General features: G+C 37.8%; 1 protein-coding gene across 3 annotated transcripts in view; it reads left to right on the top strand.

Moving 5' to 3' along the window:
• LOC114756409 (synaptotagmin-5) overlaps positions 1 to 17,832 on the top strand; it is a 42,025-nt gene that overhangs the window by 11,238 nt on the left and 12,955 nt on the right. For all 3 annotated transcript variants that reach the window (XM_028945347.1, XM_028945345.1, XM_028945346.1), the window contains 4 exons: positions 1,602 to 1,652; positions 2,824 to 2,944; positions 7,226 to 7,347; positions 7,455 to 7,553. In XM_028945347.1, the coding sequence (XP_028801180.1) occupies positions 1,602 to 1,652; positions 2,824 to 2,944; positions 7,226 to 7,347; positions 7,455 to 7,553 (393 nt within the window). The remainder of the gene's footprint in view (positions 1 to 1,601; positions 1,653 to 2,823; positions 2,945 to 7,225; positions 7,348 to 7,454; positions 7,554 to 17,832) is intronic.

Raw genomic sequence — 17,832 nt, 5'->3', positions numbered from 1 at the left:
TCTTGAATATTAATCATAGTTCTTGAGTATTTTTTCCTCTTTTTTTTTCTATGAGCCGTATCAGTCTTCATCTTTCGGCATTTCCTCTCCAGTTGGCGAAGAGGTGTTCATCCTTCCCAACTTGCTTGTGAAGCCTTTCAAACTTTCACGTTGATAGAGTTTGGTTAGCAGATCTACAAGTCTTGAAAAACTTAGCAACGCCAATCCTCTTTCTTGATGCCAAGTCTTGAAAAACACAGCCATGATTATCAAATGTAACAAGGCAGCAAAGATGGTCAGTGACCTGTTTTATTGACATCAAGCTGCATTCAATGTCAGGGACATACAAGACATCCTTCAAAATGATGTTGGGGTTAATAATAACAATTCTAGAGCCTTTTACCTTTGCAAACTGTGCATTAGCAACTCTCACGGTGTTGTGGGTGGAATAATCACTGAATTCAGAATATAATTCCCTAAAGCCAGTAATATGATGGGTTGCGCCAGAATCTATAATCCAGAAATTTTTAGTAGTAGTCATGCTGTGAAAAAAATGAGTTAAGACAGTACTTGTATGAGCAAGGGTGACAGAAGGGGTAGACGGCTCACTGTCAGTAGTAGAGGATAGGTGCCTTGTTCAAAAGTATGCGCAATAACATCAACTCATCATAACTAAAGGCATTGTCTACAGTAGATGTGCCACCTACCATCATTCCCTTGTTGTCAGGTTTGCCCTTTTGCTTCTTGTTGGGTGTCGCTTAACTTGAAACAAGGCTGCTGTGTTTTCAGTGACAAAGTATGTAGCTTTGGCTGAATCCTAGATTTCTTTGGCTGTGGTGGCGAGAAGATGGTTTTCACCTATATTAGCAGTCATAGGGTTAACAAGCCATGCCATTACTAGGTTGTTTTTTGCATGCCATGGAGCAAATTGAGAGTTAGAGGAAGCTGGTGGAGATTCAGTGAGATATTTCTCCTTATTGCAACCCCAAACAAACATCAAAGCATCGCGGGACCATTGTAAATAGTTATTCCCATTTAGACGATAGGTAACCGGAAAAGCATCAGTGGTTGGAGAGGGTAGAATTAGGGATGGTGCCCCTTGGTATTAGCAGCAAAAACGTGCAGCTGTAGGAGGGCAAGCTTGAATGCCATTTAGGGTAGAGTTTGATCACAGCTCTAATACCATGAAATATTTCTGAATAATATGCTGTATGTTACTGAATAATAGCTTTACGTGATATATAGGAGAAGGGAGAATAGTTTGAGTTAATGCAGATAATCCTAATTAATGTAGATCTGATTCTGCTTCCTAAATTATTCCTAAAATCATGGAGAGAATATGGGATAATGATCAGATTTTATCTTAATCTGACCGATACATGATTTGCGCCTAAGTGACCCTAGAGAATTAGGTTAAGCCTTAGCTACTGGGCCTTAGGCGGCTGACCCACATTCCCCCACTAAGTTAATGTTTATATTGCCACTCCTTATTTATGACTCATGAGTTATAACGCTACTTAGGCACACCTGCAAAGTTGAATGCTAGAAACCCTATTATTTGTTTCTGTGCTTCAACGCAGAGTTCTTTATTTGTGTATGACCTTTTTCATGGGCTTTTTTAGGTTAAATGGCTAAACAAGCTGCTCAGCAAACTGTGGCCATCTGTGGCAGAAGTGAGTATAACTGTGCCTCATTATATGCTTGAATAATAATTTCCCGCTGTGGAGTATCATTTGTTGATTTTTGCCCAGACTTTGTGCTCTGGTTAGAATTTGATATGCTCACATTTCTGATGTTGGGCATGGAATTTTGCTGATTATATATGACCTCTAATGAACAATGGATTTTTTATTGACTATGATGTTTGAGAATATTGCTTGTAACATCTCATTTGTGTTATGACTGGAAAGCTTTCATGTGTTTAATGATGACTCTGGCTCTAGCAGTAGCTAATAGTAATATAAAATGACAATTGTTCTGACAATATAATTGACATAGTTCATGGTACATCTTGTAGGTATATCGTTCTATCTAAAAGTGCAATGCATCTAATCCTAAGAGTAGGGAGGATCTCAAGGTTATCTGAATAATACTTCATTCACACCAACCAAATAATCTGACAATCCTGTATAAGTTTAACTTAACGCATATATCAGCAAACACAACAATAACTATCAATAACTAACATCTGCAGTTATTTAGGATAATCCTTAGTTATGACATTTCTAATATGTCCAAGTGTCCTACTGCCACAGTAGTCTGTCGTTTTGCTTTATTGTTACATTTCTGCCACCTGATTGACTTATTCTGCCTGGTTCCCACATTTCCTTCTTTTATGAACAAGGGACCCTGGAATGCTACCAGCATGTAGTGGCTAGGGATTAGGAAGATGCTTGCTAAAATATTTCTTTTTCTTTGCTTTTTCTGTGTTCTCCTCTATGGAGGACTTATGATCTTGTTTTATTTTCTTAATTTATCAAACTATGAATTAATGTTTTTGATCAGATTGAATCAAATTTTTTGAATTTTGGGAGATGCTGAAATTGGGATCTTTCAATGGGAAGCTGAAATCTGACTACCTATACTGGACATGACTACCTCTATTGTCATTTATATATCATGCTTTATACTGTGACAAAGTTTGTATATGATAATTGAATATTAGAAGCGAGCTCAATCATCAGCTTTTTAATTGTATGTTCTATACAAGCTGCGCTTTGCATCTTATTTTAAGATTTGCCTTTTTGCCTCAAGTTGCCCTGGAAATCTATTGGCACATGTGTTTGCCTGCTTTGCTGAAATAGCAGAGCAATCTTAATATTGCTGGGTTTTCATTACCTTTAGGCTGGATCCATGGTGATCAAAGAATCTGTTGAGCCACTGCTTGAGGAATACAGGCCTCCTGGAATTACTTCATTGAAATTCAGCAAGCTGTCTCTCGGAAATGTTGCTCCAAAGATTGAAGGTACCTTTTCTCCATATATATATATATATATGTATGCTCCCTCCATTATTTTCAAGAAGCATTTATGACAATTTTCCTAAATTGCCCTTTACCACGGTTTATGTGTGGAGGAATGTGAGAGTTCTGCATTTGTATGGAGTGAATTCAATTAAACGAGAGGATGGGATTAGTTGGCTTTATCTTTATTAAATGAAATCAGAAGGGCATTTTAGTCTAAAAAATAATTTGAGACAGTAAGGTCAAAGTGAGACAGCTTTTTTGTTTTTTTGGGGCTTATATTTGAATGTGGAGGGAGTATATTAAGAGAAGACAGATCATTGATTGAATAGGAGAGGGAGCTCATTGCATAGGACAAATGAAAGAGTTTATAAAATGTTTAGCGCCAAGTCTTCCGCATTTTTGAATGTCACTTTATGGTTTTAATTTCTCTTCCTTTTTGCCATTTTCTGCACTAATCTTTGAAGGACAAAAAGGCTTGCGTTCAAGATTTAGCTCAACAATGTTGTTGTTTTATTGCCTAACAATAACTTTCTGGGAGAATGAATCTATTGTTTTTCCAATGTTAAGATTCTATTGATTCTATTGATTATGTTCCAATTCCTTTTTTTTTTTTTTTTTTGCTTACCTAACTGGTTTCAAATTTTGATGCTGATAGTTGCTAATGATTGCTTTCGTTTCTGTTTGATTGTGAAAGGGTTGCCTTTTTTTTTTAAGAATTTTGTTGCCATAGTAGAAAGGAATGAAACTTATAATCTCCAAAACTAAACATGGTAGAAAAGAACAAAATTGCATGTAGAAGGTCCACTATGGTTATTTAGAAATCGTCAATTTTTTTTGAAGCTTTTAATAGACTAAACTATCACAATTTGATAACAACCATAGCAGAGGTAGATACGTGGGGATCCTTGACATAATAATTGTGCTACAGGCATTTAAAGCCTAATATTATATGCACAAGCCCAAATGACAACGCTTAATCCCTTGATCATAATTCACTATTAGGAAATCATGTAAGTGAGGGCTCCATCCAATAACAATACACATTTCATTGAATATCTCTTTCATGCACTAAAACCAATGGTTTTTTAAATCCATAGTTCAAAGTAATTAAGTCATATAAAATATTCTAATTTATATTAAATAGTTCCTTGTTCATGGCATTGCTTATGTATATGAGAAAGGCAACGTGAGCTTACAACTAGACTCACTCTCTTACAACTTCCCCGAAACCCTACTCAAATCTCACTTGAAAAAAAAAAAAATGATAATATGGTAACGGTGACATCTAGAGACATCAGTAACCAATGGTTTTCCAGAAATATACACGCAAACTGAAATCGATAAAGTATAGTTCAAAGATCAAGTTCAACCAGCAATAATTAATTTATATAGGTCTTTACTTAAAACCTTTCGCAAAGTAGTTCTTGATTTGGTTACCAAAAATCCATTCCAAGGAAGCTTCTAAAATAGTTGAAGATCATAGTTCTCAAATCACTTTTACAGGAAATTCTACAAAACATATTTCAACCCTTTTTATAAAATATTGTAACACGAGTTTGATCATATAGAAATCATAAATCACATATAGCTGGTGCAGCGGAAGCATGGTGGGCCTATAACCCACTGGTCATATGATCAAAACGAATTGGCATGGAGCTGGGCTTATAGCCTAACATTCCTGTCTCTCTAAGGAGCAAGTGCATATTTTCTCTAGATGTAGATTCTTTTCTTGGATCGGACTACCTCCATTATGAGGAAGTACTTCATTTCCCCTAAATCTTTTACTTGGAATTCCCTTGCCATTGCCATTTTTATTCTGTCCATTTCTTCAAGGTCATTTCCTGTGAGAACTACATCATCCACATATATGCTTAAGATGGTTTTCTTAGCTCCTTGGTGTTTGAAAAATAAGGCGTGGTCACTGTGTCCCCGAGTATATCCTTCAACCTTTAGGACGTGTGTGAAATGTTCAAACCACTCACCAAGTGACTGTTTCAGCCCATAAATAGATTTCTTCAATTTGCATACCATTTTTGGTTTCCTGGTTGCGAACCTAGGAGGTGGCACCATATATACTTCTTCTTTCAGATCTCTATTCAAGAATGCCTTCTTTATGTCTAGTTGGTAGATAGGCCAGTCTAGATTTGCTGCCAAAGACATCACGGGATTCTTGCTGTATTGAGCTTAGCTACTGGAGGACATGTTTCTCTATAATTCGTGTCGTAGATTTGAGAGAAACCTTTTAGATCATTGGTGTTGGTGTTGCCAGCAAGGTCAAGGCGAGAGAGGAGGGAGAAGGAGGCATCAAGTGTGAGAGGGAAGGGAGTAGATAAAGGGGTGAAAGAAGGGTTTTAGAAGCAGGGGGTAGGGTTGGGATTTTATGGGTGAAAGAGTGAAAGGAAGATGATAATGCTTATGTGGCATAATAGGCGGAGTATTATGTGGCATGATATCCTACTGTTAGAGCCACCTTAGCACAATGGAGTCAGCTAACAGTCAAAATTAACTTTGCTAATGGGTGGGGCGACATTGCTATGGTTTGGTAACTCTTGAGGTGACATTACTCCAAAAAAAACTTCTGAATAGCCACAACTCCTGAGTAAAAACTTCCATGGCAAAATTGGACCTTATTCCAGTAATAATTGATGCCTCAATATAATCAGAATCAGTTTATTTTGCTTCCCCCCTTCAACTTTCGATCACATTCCATTATTGTTCTAAACTCTATTAGTTTCTAGACCTCGTATAATATATTGGTCAACTGTAAGCATTAATTTACTTAATAATTCTCCTCATGATATTACTTAAACCTTTGAAATAAAAATTTGGGATGTTATAGTTGTTTCTTTAGTTATCATGCATGCCTTCCCTGAAATTGTTTTTGTTGTTCTGCTGGGGTATTTGGGAGTCTAGATTGGCTTCTTGGGTGGAGACTTGCGAGTAAAATCTGATTAGACTTCTGCTTAGCCATGTGTTTTTTTAATTTGTATGTTCATACTGTCAATAATTGCTCTAGTTTTTGTTTGGTGGGTTGCCATTTTTTCTCCCCCTTGTAAGAGTTTTATGTGGAGGTGGGAGAAGGAACTCCTGCTTCCTGTCCATGCATTTTACCATAATAAGAACTTTAATACTTGTGCTATAAATCAATTCAGAGTATTTATTAACTTCATAAAGGCTGTATCCTATGAATCGCAAGCATGGACACAACTCTGAGATAAAGCTTGGTCATGGATAATACTGCGGAATGGAAAATGTGTAATATATGCGCCATAGATGGTATGCATGGCTGTAGGTACATTCACATTAACAATATATACAAATATTAGCTTTTGTATATTGAAGAGGAAAATTGGTGGGTGCTCTTATAATTGGTGAATCTTAATGTGCTTTAAAACTTTTTAAATTCCTTACATGAAACTCGTCTGGTAAAACATCCCAAAATCTATTCAATCTGCATTTTTTACTAATATGAAATAGCTAATTTTATAAACTTAGAAAAGATTGAAATTTTTTTTTTGACAAAATATAATAAATGTTGTCTTGTTTTTAATTAATTTATAGATAATTACAGATAATAATTTAATGGGTTAAGGCACAAATTTTCTTCGGAAGTTCTTATTTAGGAGCGATAGGCACCTGAAAACTTTTTTGGGTGTAAATTTGCACCAGAAATTTGAAATCATAGCAATGTTATCCTCCTATCATTTAAAATATTAACGGTCAACATTAGTTTTTTAATCGTAGGGAGGCAACATTGCTACGATTTTAAACTTTTAGGATAAATTTGTATTCAGAAAAACTTTTGAGTGTCGAACGCTCCTTAGTGAAAACTTATGAGACAAATTTACACTTCAACCCTAATTTAATTTCAAGGGAAATGTTTATGTTAAATATATGTATTAATAACAACAGCTATGACTATTTTCACTATTCTCTGTGAATGTAATATATTATAATATTAACTTTCTACTTTTCAGCCCAAAATAAATAGAAGTGAAATAAAAGTGTAATAAATGTTATTTAGTGTTATATTTTGAACAAAAAGAAATGGACATTTTTGTTTGGGGCATCTTGGTTTAAACATTAAGTTTATAGTTCTGAAAGGGAAGGGTTTTTCGAACTGGTGCATCTTTTAGGACAAGGGAGAGCAATTTACCAAATTTCATGTAAATGCAGTTTTATATCCTGCTCCTTCTTTTGCGCCTTCCCATGATCACACTTTTCTGTTGAATTTTTCTTTAGTTCATGAGCTAATTGTGTGTAAATTCCTAATTCTTATAGGTATTCGTGTTCAGAGTCTTAAGAAAGGCCAAATCATTATGGACATTGATTTCCGGTGGGGAGGTGATCCTAGCATTATTCTGGCTGTTGAAGCGGCACTGGTTGCATCAATCCCCATTCAGGTTAAACTCAGATGACTGCTCTTCTCTCCTGTCTCTTATAGTTGTTTTTGATAAAGTCCTGTTCCTTTACGGAGTTTCAAACAGTTATCATTATTTTTCTGGTTCAGTTGAAAGATCTCCAAGTCTTCACGATTGTCCGTGTTATCTTCCAACTTGCTGAAGAGATACCCTGTATTTCAGCTGTTGTTGTTGCCCTACTTGCTGAGGTAATCCGAGGGTGGAAAAAAGAATAAGTGCCGTTCTTTAGTTTTTGAGCCACCATTCTGAATATTTGGACCATTTTGTTGGTTTAAAAAATAAAGATAAATATGAAAGGATTCTATTTAGTTTGCATTTATCTTATATAGGCAAGTCAAAGAAAAGTGGGTAGCAAACACGTCTTCCTTGAATTAAATAAGTACTGTTGCAACTAAATTTCCTTTCAAATCTCAATAATATCTGTTGCCTATGGTTCTGTTTAGGGGAATCCATGTGTAAGATTGGAGTAACAACATATTACGCATTTTTGGGGATTCTTGCAAATCTAGTTTGAGGCCTTTTGTTGACCATTATCTTGTTTTGTACATTCACCTGGGAAAACTTATGGGCTTACATGTTTTTCTATTGTTGCTGATCTTAAATCCCAACAATTTTGTTTTTTTTTAATTAGTTGTTTTAGTTTATTTTTATTTCATTTATGTTCTTTTGGTTTTAGTTCACTTGTAGGCCTACTAGGCGAGAGTTTGCAGGATTGTAAATTTACATTGCTTCACTAACTACAGTCAATTCAGTCTTGAGGCTATTGGCTCTCCACTTTATTTCCAATGGCCTAGTCAATGACTCCTAATGCCCTGTTTAATAGTATGGAAGGGGAAGTGAAACCAATAATTTTGTTCGTTTGGTGGTGCATTGGAAACCTTCTCTATGCAAGTCCGTTCTAGCTAAAAGGCTTGAACCTAGTTCTACTCTATGACCTATGGAATTGAAATGAGTTTCATAGCTGTGACGTTTTTAAGACTATTACACCCTCAATTTTTTAATTTATTGACAAGTTTGTCCTTTCACATTAAGACCCTACCTTCCTCCAAAATTGCTGAATGTCCTTCCCCTTCGTCATTGCAGATCACCACCTCAAAACCACTATTGCGGAATACCATATGATGCTTCATGCCATAGACCACAAGAATACTTCTCCCGGTGATAAATCTGATAGAGATGTCAAAATAGTTGTGAAATTCCAGAATAAAATATGCTGAGTAACTTTTTTTACTTAGGCAAATTAAAGAGAGTACAATATGAATCTTAACAACATCAAGAACATAACAGCAACACACACTGGTTTTTGAGAGACTAGAACCTCTCCACAGTCGTCCAAGACAATTCCATGCCTACACAAAAGCTACGTTACGACAAAATAAACCACCCCACTACCTTGCTGCTATCAGAAATTTGTTGCCCTTCATGTTCTCCCATTTTGCCTTTCATTTGGTGTGCTACCTTGCCGGATCCACCCCCATGAACTCCTCTTATTAGGCCCAGATCCATCACCATGGGCGCTTCTCTTGTATTTCTGGCCCCAGCGTTTAATGGATCCATCATTTCCCCTTTCTTGTCCTAAAGGTGGAATGTGGGAAATTGATTCTGAATAGTAGGAGCATCCTCCCATGTGTTCTCGTGCTCGGGTAGCCTTTGACTTCATTAAAAGCTGAACAGTCCCATCCTCAGCCCTACGCACCTCTTTTACTGTTTTAGGTTCAACTTGAAGCTCTATTTCTTCAATTAATCCCTTGGTAGAGGTTGAACCTCAACTGATGGTTTAAGAGCTTTTTTTGAGATGGGAAACATGAAATGCGTTGTGTATTCTTGTTGATTCAGGCAGCTCAAGTCTATAGGCAACTTTTCCTAATCTCTCAGCAACTAAATATGGGCCATAGTACTTCGGAAACAGCTTTTCATTCACTTTCCTTGCTAGGTATGAAACTTGTATGGTTTGAGCTTGAGATATGTCGATTCACCAACAGAAAATTCCACGTCTGTTCTATGCTAATAAGCTTGGCTCTACATTCTGGTTTGAGGACGTTCCAATTGAGTTTTTAATTCATCCAGAATCTTATTTCTCTCCTGGATTTGCTAATCCACTTCTTGGACTCTTAAAGGCTAGTCTTTCCATCTCAGCAAAAGGGGCAAATCCCTGCCATGAAAGGCTTTGAAGGGAGTCAATCCATTAGAGCTGTGAAAGGTAGTGTTGTACCAATATTTGGCCCATGGCAGCACTGTATAAACCTCACTCTTTTTACTGTTTTGGTGAATTGATCAAACAACGCTCTAGGTGATTGTTTCAAACCATAGAGTGACTTAAAAGAGTTTACATGCCATTCTTGGTGTATTTCTCTTGGCTAGGTCTTGTGGCACCTCTATATACACTTCTTCCAAATCACCATTTAGAAAAGTGTTCTTCACATTGAGTTGTTGAAGAGGCCAGTCTAGATTGGCTGCTAAGGAAATAAGAATTCTGATGGTATTTAATTTTGCTGCAAGGGCAAACGTTTCTTGGTAATGAATTCCATATGTTTAGGAGTAATAACCCTTTGCCAACAATCTCGCCTTGTACTTATTAATTGTTCTATCTGAGTTATACTTCTTTGTGAAAGCCCATTTACATTGTATCTTTGATCTAACCTTTTTCCTTATGCCTTGGGATGTTAAAATCAATAATATTTATAAACCAAATATTGCAGTAAAGTAGCCACCAGGGTCGTACCTAAGGAGTCAATTTATTAAACGCCCTGGGTAACTATATGCAACAAAAGGTAGATTGAAGTGATAAAAAATTATTTTGGAGAACAAAATAAAACTTTGCAATGTAATGAAAACATTTTTGGATTTAGGAAAATAGAAAATGGTTTGAAATGCAATATGAGATGGATGCTCTCTTGAGTTAGGAAATCAAGTGTCAAGCAATGGTTCATTCGTTGGGGGTCTGGGTACAATTAAACTTAGTTCCATGACTAATTCTTTAAGCTAACTCCAATTGATGAAAAATCTTCACACCAAAGAGTTCACAACTAGCCTATGTAAATAATTAATCAAAATCCAATTATTCAATATAGTGGCTTAGTGTGGTTTCTAAAGACACTGAATATTAAGCCACTGAATCTTAACTAACCATAACAGAAGTTAGGGCACTTAATCATATTTGTGTGGTTAGATTGGGTTATTTCTATTGGTTTTTTAAGTGAGTCTTGTTAAGTGGAGTTCAATTAAGCACCAGCCACTGAAAAACACACACAACAAGCTCAACCCATGAAGTCAAGTAACACAATCTCAAAGCAAGTCTAAACAAGAATTAAAACACCACAAGAGTTAACTTATTAGAAATGCTTAAACTGAAATCACATTAATCATAACCAAAGTATTTAATACAAATACCAATCCAAACACACAATCGAATCATAGAACCTTCACTTACATGAATAGATTCTCAACCATACATAGAAACTGAACATCTAGAAGCTAGGTAACCAAAATACATGTATAGAAAATCTAAATACACAAGTGGAACTAAGAAAGAACTCCCCTAATGATGATCCATTGCCCTTAGCACCTTCAACCCATCCTCAAGAGAGCTTGAGAGCTTCAGCCATGCTTGGTAATGATGAAACCCATCTCTAGACGTGGAAAAGATGGTGGAAAAGATGGTGGAAAAGTGCAGAAAACAAAAATGGAATGGAGGCTATGGATGGTGAATGAATGTCTCCTTAGTGGTATTAGGTCGAATCCTAATAACCCAATTGAGGAAGAGCCAGTTCCATGTCATGTTGGGTGTGGGTTTGTTCCATTTTTGCATCAAAATCTGAAACTGTGCGTTTTGAAATCGCATTGTCGTCGCGGCGACGATTCTAGAGAGGAGGCTCCACACAGACATTTTGAATCTTAAGTTTTTGCTGGCCTAAGTTTGAGTCTTGCACTTCTCCCTTCATATTCCAAGGTACTTACAAGATTAAAATAGCATTGTGCAGTGTCAAAAGGTTCATGGAATCAAGGTAAACCAAGATCAATGATAGTAAGATGTAAAACATGCAATCTTAACTTTAAAACAGTGCAACTACTCTTAGTCTACCAAAGGCTATAAAATATGTAATACCGCTCAAGAATCTAGCTAAGTGTATTAAAAATGCAGGGGAAAACACTATACTAACTTGGTTCAATCTGTCTTCTTCCCATCTAGTAACTAGGTAACTTGTCATATTTCATTCTTGTGCAAGGCTCCAAGTTCCTCTTCATTTCCTTTCTTCTAGTCTGAGTCACGGGCTGCCTCTTCAAAACTATTTGGCAATTGTTTTTCATTTAATCTAGCAACAAAACCTTGCATGGAAGATGATATTTTATCATAAGAGACAAAATGACTGATAGGATTTTGAGTGTGACTCATTCCCTTTTTGTCAAGGCAGTTGGCCTCCAAGGTTATCAGGATCAAGAGTAGGAGGTGAGGATTGATGTTGCTCAGCACTAGAGGGCCCTTCTGGCACTTCTGGAGGATGTTCACCATCTGCTCAAGCTGTTCTAGTGTTTTCATTGTCTTGTTTCCAGCATCTCCATTTCTGCTTCTGTTTCAATGTCTAGGGTTACTTTAGGTGTAGGATTGGGTTTTGACCGAGATGTAGGTGTAGGAATAGAGCTGTTTTGTTGATGATTTGAATCTTATGGGAAATATAATTCTATTACTCATTTTGAATGGTACATTACATCTGAATATATACACCTAGAGAGACAGAATAATAATATCTTATAAAAGCTAATAAAGCCTAATAAAGAGCTAATCAATGACAGAATAAAATCTGTACAATTAATGGCAGAATATTTCCACGCTCCCCCTCAAGTTGGATCATAGATGTTAATCATGTCCAACTTGCTTACGCGTTCATTAAAACTGTCTCTTGGAAGTCCCTTGGTAAGGACATCTGCGACTTGCTTCTTTGACGGAACATAGGTCAAGCACACCACTCCATTTCCAATCTTTTCCTTGATGAAGTGCCTGTCTATTTCAACATGTTTGGTTTTATCACGTTGGACTGGATTATGGGACATGCTGATGGCGGCCTTGTTGTCAGAATAGAGCTTGATAGGTAATTCCACCTCAATTTGTAGATCATTGAGGAGCTTTTGCAACACAAGCCCTTACAAATCCCATGTGCTATCGCTCTGAGTTCAGCTTCTGCGGCACTTTGACACCACATTGTGTTTCTTGCTCCTTCATGTTACTAGGTTATCCCATACAAAGGTGAAATACCCAGATGTGGATCTTCTATCTTCAAAGCCATCCCCGTAAGTAGCATCAGTATATATCTCTATACTTGGTCGTTCTACCCTTTTGAAGAATAAGCCTTTTCCTAGGGTACCCTTTAAGTACTTCAAAATTCTGTATACAGCTTGCAGATGAGTTTCTTTTGGTGAGTGCATATGTTGGCTCACAAAACTCACTGCAAAGGCAATATCTGGTCTTGTATGTGACAGGTAGATGAGTTTCCCGCCAAACTTTGATATCTTTCCTTGTCAATGAGGGGTCCTTCTTCTTCTTCCTCCTCCTGCTCCTCCTCTTCTTCTTTATCATCACCAACATTGCCTTTTTCTTCCTTCTTCTTCTTCTTTTGTACTGCAATGGGAGTGTCAATACGTTTACATTTAAGGATTCCTGTTTTTGTCAAGAGATCAAGAATATATTTTCTTTTTGAGATGCATATTCCTTTCCTTGACTTGGGGACTTCCATGCCAAGAAAATAACGCATTTGGCCCTCATCTTTTACTTCAAATTCAGATGCTAAGATTCTCTTCAGTTTTTCAATTTCCTCAATGTCATCTCCATTTAAGATCATATCATCAATATAGACAATCAGAATGGCCCTTTTTTCTCCATTATGTTTAACAAAGAGTGTGTGATCAGACTGGCCCTGCACATACCGCTCCTTTTTTAGCACTTTTGAGAATTGATCGAACCATGTTCTGGGAGATTGTTTCGGCCCATAGAGAGATTTCTTTAACTTGCACACTTTGCTACTTCTTCCCTTGTTTTCAAAACCTGGAGGTAGGGTCATGAAAACTTCCAAGTCACCATTAAGGAACGCGATCTTGACATCCAACTGATGAAGCGGCTAGCCAAGGTTTGCAGCTAATGATAATAGAACTTTGACTGTATTAAGCTTTGCCACAGGAGCAAATGTCTCAGTGTAATCTATGCTGTAGGATTGGGTAAACCCTTTAGCCACTAATCATGCCTTGTATTTGTTCAAGGAACTATCGGCCTTGTACTTTGGTGTAAAGACCCATTTGCATCCCACAGGTTTCTTTCCTCGTGGCAAATCAACAACTTCCCATATATTGTTTTTTTTCAAGAGCTCTCATTTCTTCCATAACAGCCTTCCTCCATTCTGGTGTTTCAAGGGCTTCATGAATGTTGTTAGGAATTTTTATCCTGTCAAGATTAGTAGTGAAAGCACGAAATCTCAGAGCAAGAGCTTTATAAGACAAATCTTTTTATAGGATGCTGAGTACATGAATGAGGTTGCTTCCTAAGAGCAATAGGAAGGTCAAGATTAGAGGATTCACTTACTAAAACATCTTGTTCCTCTAAGGGCCCCACATCTGGGGTGATACGTTCCAGTTCTTCTCTTACTCCAAGTTCAGGAACTACCCTTGGTTCTGACTCTCTTGGTGCCTCGGGTATTAGTTGCTTATTATTCTCTAGTTTCTTCCTTCGTGATTAGGTGGATAATTCTCCCTTTTGTGGTCGTTCTGCTTCTTCCCCTGTTTTCAAATTTCCTCTAGCATAAGAGAAGGGGCAAGAGAAAGTGAAGAGGAATTAGGCACTGGTGATGGAGGATCAAGAGTGACAGAAGTGAGTTCAAGTGGTTCAGTTTGACGGGTGGTGTGTTTGGAGCGGTTCACCTTGAAGTGAAGGCTTGGGATAGAACAGTGCATCTTCAAGAAAACTAACGTCAAGGCTTACAAATATTTGTTTAGAGACAAGGTCATAGCATTTATAGCCCTTTTGAGTTGGTGAGTAACCCACAAAGATACATTCGACAGCACGTGGTTCAAGTTTGGACCTTTGATGTAGGTGGACAAATGTTGTGCATCCAAAAATGCAGACAGGAAGTTTAGTCTCAATATGGGAGGTAGGATAGGTACTTTTGAGTTTCTTGAGAGGTGTCTCAAAGGACAATACACGACTTGGCATTTTGTTTATAGGGTGTGTGGCAGTGAGAACAGCATCTCCCCAATAGTATTTTGGAACGTTACAAGTGAACATGAGGGCTTAGGCAACCTCTAGGATGTGTCTGTTCTTTCTCTCTCAGCGATTCCATTTTGTTGGGTTGTATGAGCACATGTACTTTTATGAATGATGCCACGTTCTCAAAGAAACGTACTCATGGAGTGGTTAAAATATTCAATGCCATTGTCAGTGTGGAGAACTTGGATGCTGGAATTGAATTGGTTCTTAATCATGGAATAAAACTTGGGGAACATAGATGAGACGTCAGATTTGTCTTTCAACAGATACACCCAACAAACACGGGTGTGATCATTGATGAAGGTAATGAACCACTTCTTGTGGGTGCAGTTGGCAACTCGAGATGCTCCCTATTGGTCACTATGTATAGTTGTGAATGGTTTGGTAGGTGTATAAGTGGCTCTAGGATAGGAGGATCGATGGTGTTTTGCAAGTTCACAAACCTCACAATGGGTGGCACTAATATCATAGTTAGGACACAGATTTGGGAACAACCATTGAAGGTACTGGAAGTTAGGGTGGCCCATCCTCTTATGCTATAACATAAATCATTGAGGTAGATGCAGAATGACTTACTGTAGGAGAGGGTGAATTACCCACTTGGTTGACCTCGAAATAGTACAACCCCTCGTACTCTTTGGCACTTCTAATTGTCACACCAGAGGGTAGATCCTGAAAAACACAATGAGATAGGAGGAATTTAGTGAAACAATTTGACTGCTTGCTCAACTGACTAACCGAAATGAGATTGCAATCAAGTTTAGGTACATGTAAGACAGATTCTAAGACTATCAAATCTGAAATGCGAATACTCTTTTTGCCGGCAATTGGGACTAGAGAACCATCAGCAGCTTTTACTTTGATGTTTCCAACACAAGAAGTATAAGTGGTGAACTTTAAGGCTTCAAGGAGCGTCTTTTTGCCACTGGGAATTGGTCATATGGTCAGATGCCCCTGAGTCAACAAAAGTTGTCATGAAACACAAAAGTTCACCCTGGGAATTGGTCATATGGTCAGATGCCCCTGAGTCAACAATCCATACTATTGTGTTTCATGACATCTTTAAGGCTTCAAGGAAAGTTCCTCTTTTTGCCACGGATGTAACTGGTACAAAACTCGGAGCGTTGGGCGACGTGCTTAGGAGCGTCTATAGGATCACTCCTACACCATTGACCATGAAGAAAAGCTCATTGTCTATGTGGTCCAGAGGCCACAGCCCTGCAAATGTAAGGCTACAGTACACAACATATAGCAGGTGAACAGGATATTTCGAGAAAGGGCTATTCTAACGTGGGAAGCCCCTGGGTTTGGCCAGAAACTACTTGCCGTCGTCGATAGGAGAAGTCGCTGTCGGAGTGGACCTTCCACGCGCTTTCACGCGTCGCTGATGTGCTGTTGTCGTTGGAGACTGTGGTGGCGCATGTGACTAACACGTGTCGCCATTCACAAAGCTGCTCTGGGTCTAGCTGATCAGAGCCTCCTACTGCTGATGGGACTGGCAGTGAGAGTCAACAATGACTCTATCATCACGCACACTAGTTCCCTAACGTACTGGATAGAAGACTTCATCTGACTCATGGCCTAGGAACCCTAATTTCGAATTTGAGCTTGATGCTCTGATGCCATGTTGTGTTTTATGGGAAATATAATTCTATTACTCATTTTGAATGGTACATTACATCTGAATATATACACCTAGAGACAGAAAGCATAATAATATCTCATAAAAGCTAATAAAGCCTAGTAAAGAGCTAATCAATGACAGAATAAAATTTGTACAATTAATGGCAGAATATTCCCACAGATGACTTGGAAATTCTAAAACTCCATTCGTGCTCACTCTCCCCTACATAACTGTTTTAGGATAAAAGCTTTGGTTTTCAGCAAAAGACACTTTCATAGTGATAAAGAACTTTTTGAGAGTAGGAGAGTAACACTTGTATCTTTTTTTGGTGTTGGAGTACCCAAGCAATATGCATTTCAAGGCTATAAGGTCTAATTTCCCTCCATCATCATTGTGCACATAGGCAATGCAACCAAACACCTTTTCAGGAATGTGAGTGAGGAGATGGGAGTTAGGGTAGGTCTCGGACAAGACTTGGATTGTGGTTTTGAAGTTTAAAGTTTCTGAAGGTAGTCTATTGATGAGATGGGTTGCGGTGAGGATGGCTTCTCCCCAGAAGAATTTGAGAACATTGTGTGTAAGCATGATGGCTTGTGCAACCTCTAACAGCTGCTATGGTGAGTTAACACAGGTTGTTTGGTGAATGATACCGTGCTGTTTGAGATGGGATTAGAGAGCGGAATCGGTGTATTCAGTTCCATTGTCACTGCATAATATTTTTATGTTATCATTGTATTCGTTTTGAATCATTTTATGGAATCTGGGAAGGTTTGTTGTCAAATCTGTTTTCTCTTTTAACAAGAAAGCCCAAGTTACCGGTGTGATCCTTTATAAACGTGACAAGCCATCTTGTGTGGGTTAGATTTTTTGAGTCTGGGGGGGATCCCAGAGGTTGGTGTGAATGCGTGCAACGGACTAAGAAGAAACATGATTATGAGAAACAAACATTCCTTGTATGTTTGGATAATTGGCATCTGGAAACAACTTTGACATATATCGAATAAATCTTGATTCGAAATTTGAGAAAAATTTGTTCTAGTTGACTGGTTGGCTCTTGTTGAGGTCCTCCGTGCTTGATGTTGAACATAATATAGCCCCTCTAGATGCTCAACTTCGCTAATAATCCTCCTCGACTACGAATCCTGGAAAAGACATTGAACAATAGGAAAATTAACATGGCATTGCCGAACTAGAGTGGTTTTGCTAATAGATATGAGATTACACTTTAAATAGGGGCATAAAGCACTTTTTCAAACACCAAGATACCAAATAGACATGTTTCTCTAGTTCCATGTGCCTCGATGAATTTCCCATCAGCTACTTAATAAACATAGGAACAAGACATGGTTTTATATTTTGATTCAGATTTTTATTACTAGTCATGAGATCTATGGCCCTTGAGTTAGCAATCCACATATTGTTATGGTGTACAGTGCTATTGAGAGTTTAGATGGCACTACGTATGTAAGCAATATTACCAGTAGCTATTAAAGCTTCTCGAGTGTCATGATTGTCAAGTAACTTCCTCAAGAATTTGATGTCTTCTTTGCTTAACTCATCATTAGTTTCTAGTTTAGGCTCCTTACTCGTAATG

This window comes from Neltuma alba, unplaced genomic scaffold (genome assembly GCF_004799145.2).
Source record: "Neltuma alba isolate B1F8T4 unplaced genomic scaffold, ASM479914v2 tig00010398_pilon, whole genome shotgun sequence".
Taxonomy (NCBI): domain Eukaryota; kingdom Viridiplantae; phylum Streptophyta; class Magnoliopsida; order Fabales; family Fabaceae; genus Neltuma; species Neltuma alba.
The sequence above is the reverse complement of the archived record's forward strand: the minus strand, read 5'-3'. Positions and strand labels throughout refer to the sequence as shown.